Source organism: Elgaria multicarinata, chromosome 21 (genome assembly GCF_023053635.1).
Source record: "Elgaria multicarinata webbii isolate HBS135686 ecotype San Diego chromosome 21, rElgMul1.1.pri, whole genome shotgun sequence".
Classification (NCBI taxonomy): Eukaryota; Metazoa; Chordata; class Lepidosauria; order Squamata; family Anguidae; genus Elgaria; species Elgaria multicarinata.
The window spans coordinates 13,507,278-13,521,862 of record NC_086191.1 but is presented as its reverse complement, the minus strand read 5'-3'; the positions used below and the strand labels follow the sequence as shown (position 1 = coordinate 13,521,862).

The 14,585-nt window shown below is 50.9% G+C and overlaps 1 protein-coding gene across 2 annotated transcripts in view; it reads right to left on the bottom strand.

Moving 5' to 3' along the window:
* Nucleotides 1-14,585, bottom strand: part of PLCB3 (phospholipase C beta 3) — a 46,004-nt gene that overhangs the window by 11,946 nt on the left and 19,473 nt on the right. For both annotated transcript variants that reach the window (XM_063146328.1, XM_063146331.1), the window contains exons 8-25: nt 14,395-14,495; nt 13,121-13,287; nt 12,840-12,986; nt 10,708-10,865; nt 10,489-10,571; nt 10,299-10,383; nt 9,383-9,566; nt 8,529-8,633; nt 7,961-8,025; nt 7,186-7,282; nt 6,768-6,852; nt 5,341-5,465; nt 3,944-4,098; nt 3,559-3,720; nt 2,661-2,760; nt 1,450-1,554; nt 554-645; nt 274-409 (exon numbers count right to left, since the gene is read on the bottom strand). In XM_063146328.1, the coding sequence (XP_063002398.1) occupies nt 274-409; nt 554-645; nt 1,450-1,554; nt 2,661-2,760; nt 3,559-3,720; nt 3,944-4,098; nt 5,341-5,465; nt 6,768-6,852; nt 7,186-7,282; nt 7,961-8,025; nt 8,529-8,633; nt 9,383-9,566; nt 10,299-10,383; nt 10,489-10,571; nt 10,708-10,865; nt 12,840-12,986; nt 13,121-13,287; nt 14,395-14,495 (2,152 nt within the window). The remainder of the gene's footprint in view (nt 1-273; nt 410-553; nt 646-1,449; nt 1,555-2,660; nt 2,761-3,558; nt 3,721-3,943; nt 4,099-5,340; nt 5,466-6,767; nt 6,853-7,185; nt 7,283-7,960; nt 8,026-8,528; nt 8,634-9,382; nt 9,567-10,298; nt 10,384-10,488; nt 10,572-10,707; nt 10,866-12,839; nt 12,987-13,120; nt 13,288-14,394; nt 14,496-14,585) is intronic.

Here is a 14,585-nt window from a genome sequence, read left to right as displayed (position 1 = left end):
TACAAGAAACGAAGAACTGAGTTTTGCATTTTTCCTCCTCCCTCCCAACCCTTTTTCCTTTTGTGTCGTGTACGCCTGAGGGCAGGAGGCTAGCTCGTTATTCATCTCTGCTCGCTGGGGTGGGGGGGGGCTGAAGAGCGAGGGAAACACGTTCCCAACACCTAAATAAATCTCCCACGGCATTCCGGAAGGCAAGGCCAGAAGCTCCAATGTCTGTCGAGATGGAAAGCGGTTGGTACGCGGTGACACGGAACGCCAAGCCTAAAGGCTTACCTTGGCTGGGGACAATGCTGGGGCTTCGGGTCGGGGAGAGCAAGGCGGGCGAGGGCTTGTGCGTCTCTTCGGCAGGGCCGGCGGCCGCATTGGACGAGCTTCTTGACAGCGTCTCCTGCGGCTTCTCCGCATTCTCCTGCAGGCAACGCCAGAGAGTTGGGGATGTTTATGGGAGACCGTCTCCACCCGGCCCGTGGCTTTCCTTCCACTCTTCCCTGCAGGTCCCCTCCCAGGCTGCCCCCTTCCTCCCTGTGCACGACTACCCTCCAGCTGCCCTCACCTCACTCTCGCCTATCAGAGCTGCCAGCTGCTTGGCTCGCTGGTCCATTAAGCTGACGTGTTTGATGGGGTTAATCAAGGCCTCTGCGTAATCTGGGGAGGAAAGGAGAAAAAGAGCACCCGTCAGTCTTCAGGCCCAAAGCAGTCCGTTCTCTGCAGGTAGTGGTTAGAGCAGGTAGTGGTTAGAGCACCCCCAACCTGGTGCCCCCCAGACATTTTGGTGTTTGACTTCCATCAGCCCCGGACAGCCTGACCAACGGTCAGGAATCCTGGTTGCTGTAGACCAAACCATGTAGAGGGCACCCAGCTTGGGGAAAAACTTGGCTCAAGCACCAGTCTGGTAGCAGGAATTAGTTTCTTCAACAGGTCTACTCTAAGTAGGATCTGACCCCAAGTTCAAATCCCCACTCAGCCAGGAAGTTCGTATTTGTATTCTCTGCCTGGCCTACCTCACTGGGTTGTTGTGAAGGTTATTTCGGAGGGGGACAGGGGAGGCGTGCAGAGAACTCTGGTGCCTCGAGCGCCTGAAATTGCCGCCCCACAATGCCTGAAATTGCCACCCCCCAACACCTGAAATTGCCACCCCACAACACCTGAAATTGCCACCCCACAACACCTGAAACTGCCGCCCCAGACCTGAAATTGCCGCCCCACAACACATTGCCGCCCGACACCTGAAATTGCCACCCGACAACACCTGAAATTGCCACCCGACAACACCTGAAATTGCCGCCCCACAACACATTGCCGCCTGACAACACCTGAAATTGCCACCCGACAACACCTGAAATTGCCACCCCACAACACCTGAAATTGCCGCCCGACAACGTCCCCCATCCACAAGAGTCTACACCTTTCCAGGAACCGTCTCCCCTTGCCTCCCAAGCCGCCATTTACTTTGGTGATCGTCCGGGATATAGTCGTAGGCTTCTGTGTAGACCAGCAGTGCCGGTAGACAGAGGGGCTGGTTGCTCTCGCTACGGAGACAGATGTAGTGGTACCCTGTGCAGCGGAAAGGGGGGGGGGAAGACACACAGAAGTGTTAATATACAGTTGGACATTCTGGGAAAGGAGGGATTAGAAAAGCCGTTGTATCCAAATGTTAAGGGATTGTGTGCATGCAGATTCACAGAATCAACCGGTAGCATCAGCAGTAAAATGGATCAGTAGGGCACTAGCACACTCTGCCTGCAACCCTAGAGCTTCACCCTATATCCTCAGCCTGGTGTCCTTCAAATGTTTTGGACTCCAACTCCCATCAACCCCAGCCTGCGTGGCCGATGGTCAGGAATTCTAGCGTTGTAGTCCAAAACGGCTGGCGGGCGCCAGGTTGGAATGAACAGTTCTGGGCTAAATGAACAAATATTCTGAACCGGAATAAACAGACTCCTACACTGATAATCGTTTTCCCTTACTTGGCAAATTATATACCGAGCGCGCACACGCGCAGGTACAAAGAAGGGGGGGGGGAAATACAGTAAACAGTGGGGCCCAAAGGCCATGAAAGGCAAGTCGCGGGGTCTCGGGTATTTGTATGCAAAGCGCAAATGCACACAAGATAAGGAGGCTTTACTTCCTGCGATAGATCAGTGCAGCAAAGTGTAGCGATTATCTCAGCCGCTGTTCTTATCTGGCATGATTTGGCTCTCTGTAGAAACGCCACGGGCCCGTTGCCGCTCTTTGCATTGCACGGCCTTTTGGCCCCACCGTTTAAGGTTACCCCACCCACGACCCCTCTGCGTGGCTGCGAATTCGTAAGACCACTGAGCCACCACTGAGGAGGCCCTCTCCTTTGCCGCAGCCCTCTGAATCTCAGGGGCTCACATCAACCCTTAACTATATAATCCCACGCATCTGCTCTTCGTCAACCCGACGTCCTCCAGAGGTTTTGAACTACAGCTCCCATCAACACCAGCAAGCACGGCCAATAGTCACGAATGGACCCCCTGAAGGAAAAACACCCCGTTTTGGGCAGGCCTTGATTGTCGTGGTATTATAAGGAGACTCCTTCCCGCAGTGCATCATGGGACAGAGCTGACCCGTGAAAGCGGCCCAGACCGGGCTACATTTGCGCAAGGGGAAAAGGAGACAGATGGGGCACGGCTCACCTGAGCAGATGGCAGAGACGGGGAGTATTCGGTGCCCGACAAATTTCCCTCCCTCTTCAAAGACGGCTATACGCAGCGAAGCAAGCGTGGGTAGCACCACCTGAGGGGACAGAAACGAAGGGTCCGTCGTTTGGGGAGGCGGGAAGATGAACCGTGCAACAGCCCTTCTGCGCAGATCTTATGATGTTATTTGCATGCCTGCAGCACCTGGTGAAATCCCCTCTTCATCACAACAGTTAAAGCTGCAGCTTTAACTGTTGTGATGAAGAGGGGATTTCACCAGGTGCTGCAGGCATGCAAATTACTCCTGCTGAAATCCCCCTTTTCTATGCAACTGTTAAAGACACAGGAGCCCTGTCCTCCTTTCCATATTTATTTATTTATTGCATTTCTATACCGCCCAATAGCCGAAGCTCTCTGGGCGGTTTACATAGGGTCACCCTACTCAAACCACTACACTACACTGCCTATTACTGACCTTATTGATCATGCCAACTGCAAAAAGGACAAAACTGGGCCTCATCCCATTGCTTAGCTTGTTAATGCATTCTGTCACTCTACTTGACAAATGCAAGACAGTGGCCACAAAGAACCTTGGGAAATGTAGTTTGGTGAGGGTGCTGAGAACCTGGATAGACAGCTCGAGCTGCCTCGCACAGAACTACTATTCCCAGGGTTCCCTGGGGAATGGCGGAGGACAAGGTTTAAGTCATTCAACAATGCGGATAACGATGGCAAGGAGACGCGCCCAGCACGTGGTCAGAGAGACTCCGTTTTCGTGAATCTAGAAACCACATCTACAATGCTTTCGAAGTTTAAGAAGCGATTTCTTAGAGCTCCTGGTCTTTCAAGAGCCGAGGCCGTGCACCGGAAACCGTTTCCACTCCTTGAGGCTCACCTTGTGGAACACAAAAGGGTCTTCGTCCCACACCGGGTTGAAAGAATTGCCCTGCGAGGTCCGCGTCCGGAATTTGCGCTTGGTGTCAACGGGCAGCCCGAACATGTCCACTTCGACGTAGATGCCGACCCGCTTGTCCGACAGGAATTGCCCCGAAATTATCTGGGGATGGGAAAGCAACAGAGATGGCAGTTAAAATCTTAATTCTTGTATTGGGGGTGGGGTTGGGGGGTTGTATGGTTTGAATTATCACTGTTTAAGCCCCGATTCCCTCAGTGTTACTTATATAAGCCGTTTCGTCCACGGGAAAATAGAACAAAAACAGACGCGGTAATAAAAACGGCCAACGTCCCAGAAAGCAACAGACGCCGACGTTTCCTCGAACCTTCACTTTGACGGTGTTGGCCACGATGCCGTCGATAATGTCTTCGGTGAAGGGGTCGAAGAGCTTGTCCAGGCGCCGCATGAACTCCGGCTTGAGAAGGTAGCCGCTCCGGCGGTTGTACTCAAAGATGCCCAGGTTCAGCTGCATCGGCAGATCTGGGCGAGCGGAGAGAGCGGCACACGGGTTGGCGGACCGGGAAAGTGGGAAGCGGCGATAGCTGTCACGTCCCCTCCCCTCCCACCCTCGCAAAGGGCGGACTCTGGTCCCAAAGCCAGCCAGCCACCTGCGGGGAGGTCACTGCTTTCTTCGTTTGGCAGGAAAGGAGCCCAGAGGGCACCGCGTCTAGGTCCCGACGCGCATCCTGTTAGCCTTCGTTGGCAACCCAGCAGGCCCTGAAGGCACCGCAGGCCGGCCGGATGGGAAACCTCCGTGGGCTGGAGTAGGCCGGCTGGCTGGAGGTTCCCCTTTCTGGTGAGCCGGGGTTCTAAATATATTTTGAAATTACTCTGTTGTTAGTTTGTCTATCTAGGTTGCCAGTCATCATCCCAGAGTGCAGGACACGGAATGACGGGCTGAAGTGACAGGAAGCCAGATTCCGGCTGGACATCAGGAAAAACTCCCTGACAGTTAGAGCAGTACGACAATGGAATCAGTTACCTAGGGAGGTTGTGGGCTCTCCCACGCTAGAGGCCTTCAAGAGGCAGCTGGACAACCATCTGTCAGGGCTGCTTTAGGGTGGATTCCTGCGTTGGACTCGATGGCCTAATAGGTACCTTCCAACTCTTCTATGATCCTCTGTATATGCATATGTATTATTTATTTATTTAGAATATTTATATAGCGCTCCCCATTGAAAAATTTCAGAGCGGTGTACAAGGTAAAATGAAAATAAAAGCAGAATAAAACAGTTAAAAAAAAATTAAAAGAAGCAATAACAGGAATCCAAGGCTGCGTGTTAAAGAAAGGCTTCTTGGAATAAAGATGTTTTCAGGAGGCGCCGAAAGGAGTACAAGGTTGGAGCCTGCCTGATCTCCAGAGGCAGGGAATTCCACAGGAGGGGGGCCACCACGCTGAAGGCTCTTCCCCTGGTGGATTCCAATCGGAGGATGGTTCTATGTGGAACCACCAGGAGCAGGCCCTCGGATGACCTCAGTGACCGGGCAGGTCAGTGACACAAACATACAAAACATTGAGGACTAGCAACTTGTTTCATAAACACACAGAGAGAGGGGAGAAACATTCCTTCCATCCCATATGTGTGTGGGGGGGGGGGGGGAGAGAGAGAGAGAGCGAGGGAGGATGGAAGGATTGTTCCCTTCTCTCGCTCTGTGCATACACGAAATAAGTTTCTAGCCCTCATTGTTAGCCAAGAGGTAACGAGAAACTTGGCGACTCACCAAGAGACTGGAAGTTGAGGGCCACCATCTGGCAGCCAGCATTCCAAAAGACCTGAGGCATGTAGTTGGAGGAATCCACTCGGGTCCCTTTGGGGTATATCCGGCTCAGCTGATTCTTGTTGTATCTGAGCGAGGAGTGTGTCTGTCAAGGTAACAACGGGAACGAGGACCCCACGGCTCTGCCAACACACGCGGGAGCGGCGCACGTCCGCGGGACGTGGCTGTCAGCACTCACAATCTGTTGCCAGCATTCAGCAGGCCTATCCAGAAGACTTTTAGGATGCTTTTAGGATGTTTTTAACAGTGTATGCTATGTTTTTAATCAGTATTTTATGACTGCTGTTGTTCCCCGCCTCGATCCAATTGGAGAGGCGGGGAAGAAAATTATTATTATTACATTATTATTATTATTATTCAACAAGGTTGCATTCCACGGTCCCTCGTCCCCTGCCAGCCAATAATACGATGTGCAATAACCTCTCCCATTTCACACTATTGCCCCGCTCGTGCTCTTCGCTCCTCTGATGCCATGTTTCTCACCTGCCCAAGCGTCTCTACTTCCCTTGCTCGGCTTCGTCCATTTTCTTCCGCTGCCCCTTACGCCTGGAACGCTCTTCCAGAACGTTTGCGAACTACAAGTTCAATCGCAGTTTTGAAAGCTCAGCTAAAAACTTTTCTTTTTTCTAAAGCTTTTAAATCTTGATTTTGATCTGACTTTTATACTGTTAGTTTTAATCTACCCTGTGCCTGTTTGGTGCATTCTCTTCCCCTTCCTATTGTTTTATTATGATTTTATTAGAATGTAAGCCTATGCGGCAGGGTCTTGCTATTTTATTGTTTTACTCTGTACAGCACCATGTACATGGATGGTGCTATATAAATAATAATAATAACAATAACGTAATGTACGGTATCATAAAAATGTTGCGAACTGCCCAGAGAACTTTGGCTGTTGGGCAGTAGAGCAACGTAATAAAAATTACATGTAATCAACTCAATTTATTTGTTCATATTTATTTCGTTTCATTCATTTATTTATTTAATTTCCATGGGGCCCAAGATAGCGTACAGGGTCCTCTCTGCATCCATTTTAGCCACACAGCCACCAGTTTTACACCAAGCAGGACATGACGGTTTGAAAACGGGATACGGAACATGTCCTGGGCCTCAACCATTGTCACTACTGTTATAAACTGTTTAAAAGCAGTACTGTAGATCCTGCCCTAGTGAGCGTAATGGTTGAGTGACTGGCTGGCTGAGGAAAGCTGGGAGTAGTAGGACTTTTCTTTGTCTCAACATGCATAGACGTGCGCCCTAAATTGTCACAAATGGCGTTTGCCGCAAGGAAACCTCTTGGCTTGCTGAGCCGAAAGGTATCATGGTTCCTTTCCCTCTTGCATCCCTTCACACACTGCCAGGAAGGATACCCTACGAACTCCGTGGGGCTGTTGGTCAGCTGCTCCAAGCCTTTTGTCTCCACGAACGAAGACATTTCGTAGGATTTGTTGCGTTCTTGGGAAGAGGGAGTAAAATGACAGGGCGTTAGCGTGACTCTTGAAATGTAGCTCTTTCTGCCCTACACTGGTTTCGATTTTCAGGGCCTACACTTAAGCAGACGGAACTGGGGAGGGAACCGTAGCTCAAGGACAGAAACCCTACTTTTCACGCCCCTTTCGCCACGCCCCAAAGCTTTTCCGAAATGGAATTTGGGCCCTCAGAGCGAAAGACGTTTCGCAGCCCTCAAGTAAACAATACCAGGCTAGGTGGACAATTAGCCTGACCTGACGTAAAGTATAGCCGGCTTAGGCCAACCTCCCCACCCTCTTTGCCACGTCCCTAACTCACTGCTGGCCACCTCGAAGGATTTGAACTTGACAGGTTCGATGTAGTTCACCAACGTGGACATCTCTTCCGTGGCGTTGACCTCGCTGCTTGCGGTTCCCTGTTGGATGAAGCAGGGGCAAGGTGAGCGTCAAGAAGGCAAAGCGACAGGCGTGGGACAGCAAAGTTAGACAGAGGCAGCACGAATATAAGAACATCAGAAGTGCCCTGATGCTGGATCAGACCAAGGGTCCATCTAGTCCAGGACTCTGTTCACACAGTGGCCAACCAGCCATCGGCCAGGGATGAACAAGCAGGACATGGTGCAACAGCACCCTCCCGCCCATGCTCCCCAGCAACTGGTGCACCCAGGCTTACTGCCTCGAATACCGGAGACAGCACACAACCATCAGTCTGTGCGTTTGGAACTGCTGGCAGAAAATATGAAGAAACCTTACAGATGCCCAGGGTGGCATTGGGTTTCGAAAGAAGATACATTCAAGATTTCTCGTCGGAAGGGCCGGGGCTCTCTCTGTCCTGCTAATTTTATACAGGCAGGGGAGAGAAGGTAGGGAAGATGGAGGACTCCAGTTCCCATCAGCCCCAGCCAGTATGGCCGATGATCAGGAATGCTGGAAGTCGTAGAGCAAAATATTTGGAAGGCGCCAGATTGGGGTGGCAAAATGCGATGAAACGTTTTCTTTTCTATGACAGCCGTCGCATCAACTTCCACCCCAAGGCCTGCTTGGAATACTGAGCATGAGCCCTGAGGCATTGTGGGTACACCGCCGACATGCACCTCATCTGTCGTGGGCTTTTTGGGGTCCTGTTGTTCCTCCTCCTCTTCGCTCTCAGCTTCACGGTCTGGACACAGGGGAGAAGGGGAAAAGGTTAGAAGGCGGAGGCAGTCACTCTTAATCCCAGAAGGACACCGATTGGGGAAGATGGATCTATACTTCAAACTTGAAACTGGTTTAATGGCCATTCCCATTCCTGGGAAACGCTCTGGAATAGGGACAACTTTGCCCCCAAGAGTAGGATCCTACTGAACTACAATTCCCAGAATCCTTTGGGAGAAGGCACAACAGTTTGGGTGATTTAAAGGCCTGGTGCAGATGGACTTCTGAGGTCCGTCTGCACCAGGACCCAACGTGTGTTCCCAGCTTCATAAACCACGTTTTATGAATACTCTGTTCCATGCCATTACGTTGGGAGTGTAGATACAGGCTGAGGCATCAGTCATACGACCTCAAAGTAAGAGATCCTCCATTAAGTATGTGAAATGTTCTCCAACGTTAACTCAACAATCCCCTCAGATTTCTGACAGTCGTGAGAACAGCTTTCTCCTCGCTCCCGGGCAAACTCACCGATAGATTTGCGGGGTTCAACGAGCTTTGCAATTCTGTCGGATTTGATCTCGCCGTTGGTCACGACTGGAGAAAGGATCTCAGCCTGTTCTGCCAAAGGAGAACCTGTTTGCAGGGGGAAGAGGGGAAAGTGATTGTGAGGACAGACGGAAGCATTGGAAGGAATGCAAGCACACGTGAGAAGGGGAGCCCGTTTCAAAAGGGGAAGCAAAAATATATATCTATAAGAGGAAAAACCTTCCTTTCATAGCATCATAGAGCTGGAAGGGGCCATTTCAGCCAGGCAGTACAACACTCTGCTCACTGCAGATATTCAGTTTAAAGCATCCCTGACAGATGGCTGTCCGCTCTTATACTTGAGTATCTCCAGCAACGGAGAGCAAAACTCTTTTCTCCCACTTCCTGGCTAGCCAAAAGCAGAGCAATACTAAAAGATACATGCCGTTTGGGAGGCTTGACATGGAATAATGGGCTCAAGTGACAGGAAACCAGATTCCGGCTGGACATCAGGAAAAACTTCCTGACTGTTAGAGCAGTACGACAATGGAACCAGTGACCTAGGGAGGTTGTGGGCTCTCCCACACTAGAGGCCTTCAAGAGGCAGCTTGACAACCCTCTGTCAGGGATGCTTTAAGGTGGATTCCTGCAATGAGCCGGGGGTTGGACTTGATGGCCTTATAGGCCCCTTCCAACTCTACTATTCTATGATTTTACGATATATTTTCTGACCGTAGTGTGAGTTCGCTGTCAAGGTGGTTCCTGGGCTGAGACGCTGACAGTTACAGACTAAAAGCGACACTTTTCAAAAGGAAAGAGGCCTGCGAGGTAAGGACTCCGGGAATCAACGCACATACCTAGAGCAGGAGATCCTGGCTCCCCGACTCCCGAGGAGTCGCTGTAGGAGCTGGGGGTCTGTTCCAGCAGCCGCTTCCGTATGCTGCCCTCGGATCCCTTGGCGTGCGTGCGCCTCTTCTTGTTTTTCACAAGGATCCGGCCCAACAGCTCCTGGGGACTTGGCAAGGATACGCCAGGCTGTAGCTGCAGGTGGAGAGAGCGAGGCGGAGAGAAGGGGGGGAAGCCGTGTTAGAATGCTAGCAGGATGAGACCCCAAAGAGAACTTGGGAAACTAGGGGATGCTGGAGACCACAGAGATATTCCAGGCTCCTTCCTGGAATTTTCTATTCTAAAAAAATCAAGATCATTAAGATAAAAAAAGGGGGGGGGGGAATGTGCAGGTATTTTACCCGATTGCTGTAAGAAGGAAGCTTGCTCCTGCCTTTCTAACGTATCTGGCCAATGAGGAGAAAGGCATTAGGATGAGTGACAGGTAGCTGGGCACTAATTTCCCAACTGTCTCCCCCCTGTACCTAAATAGATTTACAAACAGAGGCTCCACCAGAGTGGTGGGAAACTAAACCACTAGATCAGGCCACCCAGAAGACAGTGCTGAGTCTTGGATGTTCTCCTGTAGCCGGGGTGGGGAATGCGGGACTCTTCTAATGTTGGACTACAAGTCCCTTGACCCCTAGTCAGGGTAGCCAATGTCTGGAGTCCAAACAACATTCCCTGTCCTATAGGAACAAAAACTCACCCTGAAGACTTTCCCAAGAGATCAACCTAACCGTACGAGTAATCCTACAAAATCGTACTAGCCTGCTTGGAGCAAGGACTTCCAACAAGTCTAATTGAGTCTGGATTGTCCCCATTCCCAAGTCTCAACATGTTATCACCCACCCACCCACCACTGTTGGTCTCATTCCCGGAACACACCGGATATTTTTCGAAGGGATCAATGAGGAGAGCGTCCCCAAAAATGCTCCGGCAATACTCCGCCATCTTGGCCTGCTGTTTCGCCCTAGGAAAACAAAACATAGGGCAGGAATCAAAGGTTATCCATGACCTAGGCTTAGCCGGATCGCCCAGCGCTTGGCAGAAGGGTGGCTCTGCTGCAGCTACTCACGAGTCGACGTGGTTCTCGAACGAGAGGATAACGGGGAAGGGCGAGGTCTTGAAGGCGCTTTCGGCAATGGCTTCGATGACTTCCTGCAACAGAGGAAGGCGGGAATAAGGGCCGAAGGAAGGGGTCCCAATCTTTTGGGCCAGTTGGAGTTTTGGGAGAGTGTTGCGGGTGCTCGCGGGAGCCAACCCCGCCAACGGAGCCGGAAAGCATAAAGGGTACCTTGAAGGGGATTTCCGTCGTCATGGTGAACCCATGCGTGATGAAGGGTTCCTCGTCTTGGGGGCGCCCCTTCCAGCAGTCAAGCTCAATACAGCGGCAGCCGCTTAGCAACACCTGGCGGTACATTTCGACCGAAGAATTACCTGTCAGCTGCCCAGCTGGTAGAGCAAGAGGGGAGAAAGAGAGAGAGAGACACACACATATATTAGGTGCCCGGCAAGAACGGAGGCAGCCAAGCTTGAATTTTGAATTTAAGCATTTGAATTTTTGCTGTTTTATCTTGGTATTTAAATTTTATATCAATTTTGCTGCGTGGTTTTTATCCTGGTTGTGCTTTTTATACTGTATTTTGTATTTGTGCTTCTAACCTGTTGGTTGTTTTACTATGGTTTTAATTTTTGAGAACCGCCCAGAGAGCTTCGGCTATTGGGCGGTATAAAAATGTAATAAATAAATAAATAAAGCCAAAGGCACCTGACCTCAAGGCCTTGGAAGAGGGGAAAGAATGTGAGATGTGGAAGGCCAATACAATTAGAAAAGAGTTGGGCAACCTCCGGCCTGCAGGGCATTGGGGGACACCTGCCCCACGCCCTGAGGGCAATTCAACCCATCCCCGCCCCCCCCAAAAAAACTGTCATTTTCGTCCCCCAACTAAGAGACACCCACTCAATTCCCAACAGGGATACATTTCCTTCGCAGCGGTGCCTCCCAAAACCCCATTTCCCCTCACGTATACCGAGGGAGAAACGTTACCGCACAGCAATTGTTCTCGTCTGCTTCAGAAAAAGTGGCCAATTATTTTTTTTCACACACACACCCCCCCCAGCTCTTTCTTGGCTTTCATTTAACAAAGCGAGGACGTGAATGCGTGACGGCTCTCCTGTGACAACCGGCTGCAAACTATTTGCGAACTATTATAACCCACCGAAAACAAAAACAACCCTCCGCTCCAAACTGGATTCTCTGGTGCCGGCTAGGTGGGCAGCTCTCCCTCAAGGAGGCCTTTACGGCCCCATCGTTAGATGCCTTCCCTTCAGGGGGCTTCTGGGAAAGCCAAACCAATAACCGCTAATTCCGTTACTGTAGCGTTTTATGACGTTTATGTTGACATTGTCTTGATCAATTTCTGCTTAATCACTTTCAGTCCCCTTACCAGACTAAATTAAACGAATAAATAAAATCCACAACGGTGGGATGGGGCCCACTTGGCGCGGTTGGATTCCGTTGCCTGTATGTCGGCCTCATTTCATAGAACCATAGAATAGCAGAGTTGGAAGGGGCCTACAAGGCCATCGAGTCCAACCCCCTGCTCAAGGCAGGAATCCACCCGAAAGCATCCCCGACAGAGGGTTGTCCAGCTGCCTCTTGAAGGCCTTGAGTGTGGGAGAAGAGCCCACCACCTCCTTAGGTAGCTGGTTCCATTGTCGCACTGCTCTAACAGTCAGGACGTTTTTCCTGATGTCCAGCTGGAATCTGGCTTCCTTTAACTTGAGTCCATTATTCCATGTCCTGCACTCTGAGAGGATCGAGAAGAGATCCTGGCCCTGCTCTGTGGGACAACCTTTCAAGTATTTGAAGAGTGCTATCATGTCTCCCCTCAATCTTCTCTTCTCCAGGCTAAACATGCCCAGTTCTTTCAGTCTCTCTTCATAGGGCTTTGATTCCAGACTATTTCCAATAGTAGAGTTGGAAGGGGCCTATAAAGGCCATTGAGTCTAACCCCCAGCTCAATGCAGGAATCCACCCTAAAGCATCCCTGACAGATGGCTGAAATGCCTCTCCTAAAGCTTATCCCTCCACGAAAGCTATGCCAATATTGTCCTCATCAGTAACTAGTGGTCCTCAAGGGCCCATTTTAGAAGCAAACGAAGGGTGTTGGGACAGTGCATTAACCCCTGCAAAGCCAGTGTGGTCGGCTCACCAGCTACGACCGTTCTGAACCAAGTGGAGTCGTTCACACCCTGGTTATCTCCAGGTTAGACTACTGCAATGCGCTCTACACAGGGCTGCCCTTGAAAACCACCCGGAAACTTCCATGGTTGCAAAACGCGGCAGCTAGGTCGCTGGCGGGGGGGTCGGCGCTGTTGACCCAGCGACGCCTATTTTCGCCGAATTGCGCTGGCAAACAGTACCTGTGAGGTAGGTATTATGCGAGGAGTTAATGAAGTAGCTGCTGAGGGGCTGGGTCATGTCGTCGCTTAAATCCAGCTTCTCGGGGGGCACAATGGTGTTTTCTTCTCCCCCCAGGTAGCGCCCGAAACCCTCCATCGACATTTGGTCTGGGGGGAGAAAAGGAGGAGAAAGAAAAACAGGTTCGGGGAGGTCGGGAAGAAGAGGGCAGAGGCTCCAGGGGCCTTGATGTGAACATCACCCACCCCACCCTAGCCCAGGTCCTGGAAAGGGGACTGCTCACCCCGCTGTTGGAACTGTTGGTTGGGTTCATACTTGTCTATGAGCTGGCGCACTTGAGCCCGCGTCAGAGGGGGGTACAGGATCTCGTTGAGACGGGGATCCCTTTGCTTCTGGTTGATAAATTCCATCAGCTGGTCCAGACTGAGGTAAGGCTTGCCCTTGGCCCCGCTTTTTTTTTTCCACAGGAGGGACACAGGGAGACAGGTACAGTTACTCAGGCCTTTGTCCAAATTAACGATGGCGTGTGTGCGAGAGGGGTGGGCAGGATTTGGCCTTACAACGAACAGCAGAGCGAAGAGTATAAACCCAGGCGGCCTCAGCCATTTTGCACGGGGAACCGGGATGTTTAAATGCCACTCGATCCCGTTATGTCAGCCTTCCTCAACCTGGGGCGCTCCAGATGTGTTGGACTACAACTCCCAGAATGCCCCAGCCAGCTCGGCTGGCTGGGGCATTCTGGGAGGTGCAGTCCAACACATCTGGAGCGCCCCAGGTTGAGGAAGGCTGCGTTATGTGGAAGGATTGAAACGCATTTTGTTTGGGGTTGGAGTAAAACAGGGCAGTGGAGGCTGGTGGCTCCGACGTCCGTGGGGCAGTGAATCCACTCCGGGTTCCCATCAGAACCAGTTGGAACTCTAAAGGAACACCTTGGACAGCTCCGTTCAAGTTCTGATTGAAATGTGGAGTGGATTCACTGGCCCACTAACGTAAGAGCCACCAGCCTCCACTGAAACAGGGATGGGGTGGAGCCAGAGGGAGAAGGTGTGGCCATCTGGGGAAGCTTAATTAGGACTCTTGGAAGGGAGAATTGGACTCCCAGGCCTGAAGTTCCATTTAAACTTGTACCCCTTCCTCCATCCCATCCTAAGTTTCCAATCATACAGACTTCATGACTTCAGCATCAAGTCAACCTCTGCCCCTCCCTTCACCATTTTTTGTAACTTCTTGCCTGATGAAGAGAGCTGTGGACCTCGAAAGCTTGCCCACAACTTCGTGCATATTGGGTCGATCCTAATAAAGGTGTTGCAAAACTGCTGATTTTGGAATGATTCCAGGTGGAATCTTGTTTAATAAAGGATTATACTTGATGTTTCTATCACTGTTTGTACAAACATTGGTATAATCTGTTGCCAAAGAGAGGAAATCCCAAAATACACAGCATTCCTCCACAATAATCCTCACAGGAAAGCCCACACCTGGCTCCTCGCCTCAGGTCTGGCTTCTGAGATCTTGCATTTCCATAGCCACCATCCGTTCCACACTCTCGTTACTCACATTTCTAGCAAGATTTTGTCAATGTCCGGGCGAAGGCAAAGTTTGTTCAGGAAACGTTCGAAGATTTCCAGGGTGAATTCGTCAGGTTTGATCGACTCGCTCTGGGGATGTGAGGAGAAAAATAAATAAGCGATATTAGACAATATTAGGTTGCAACAGCTGGGATTGTTTAGCTTGGAAGAAAGGAGGCT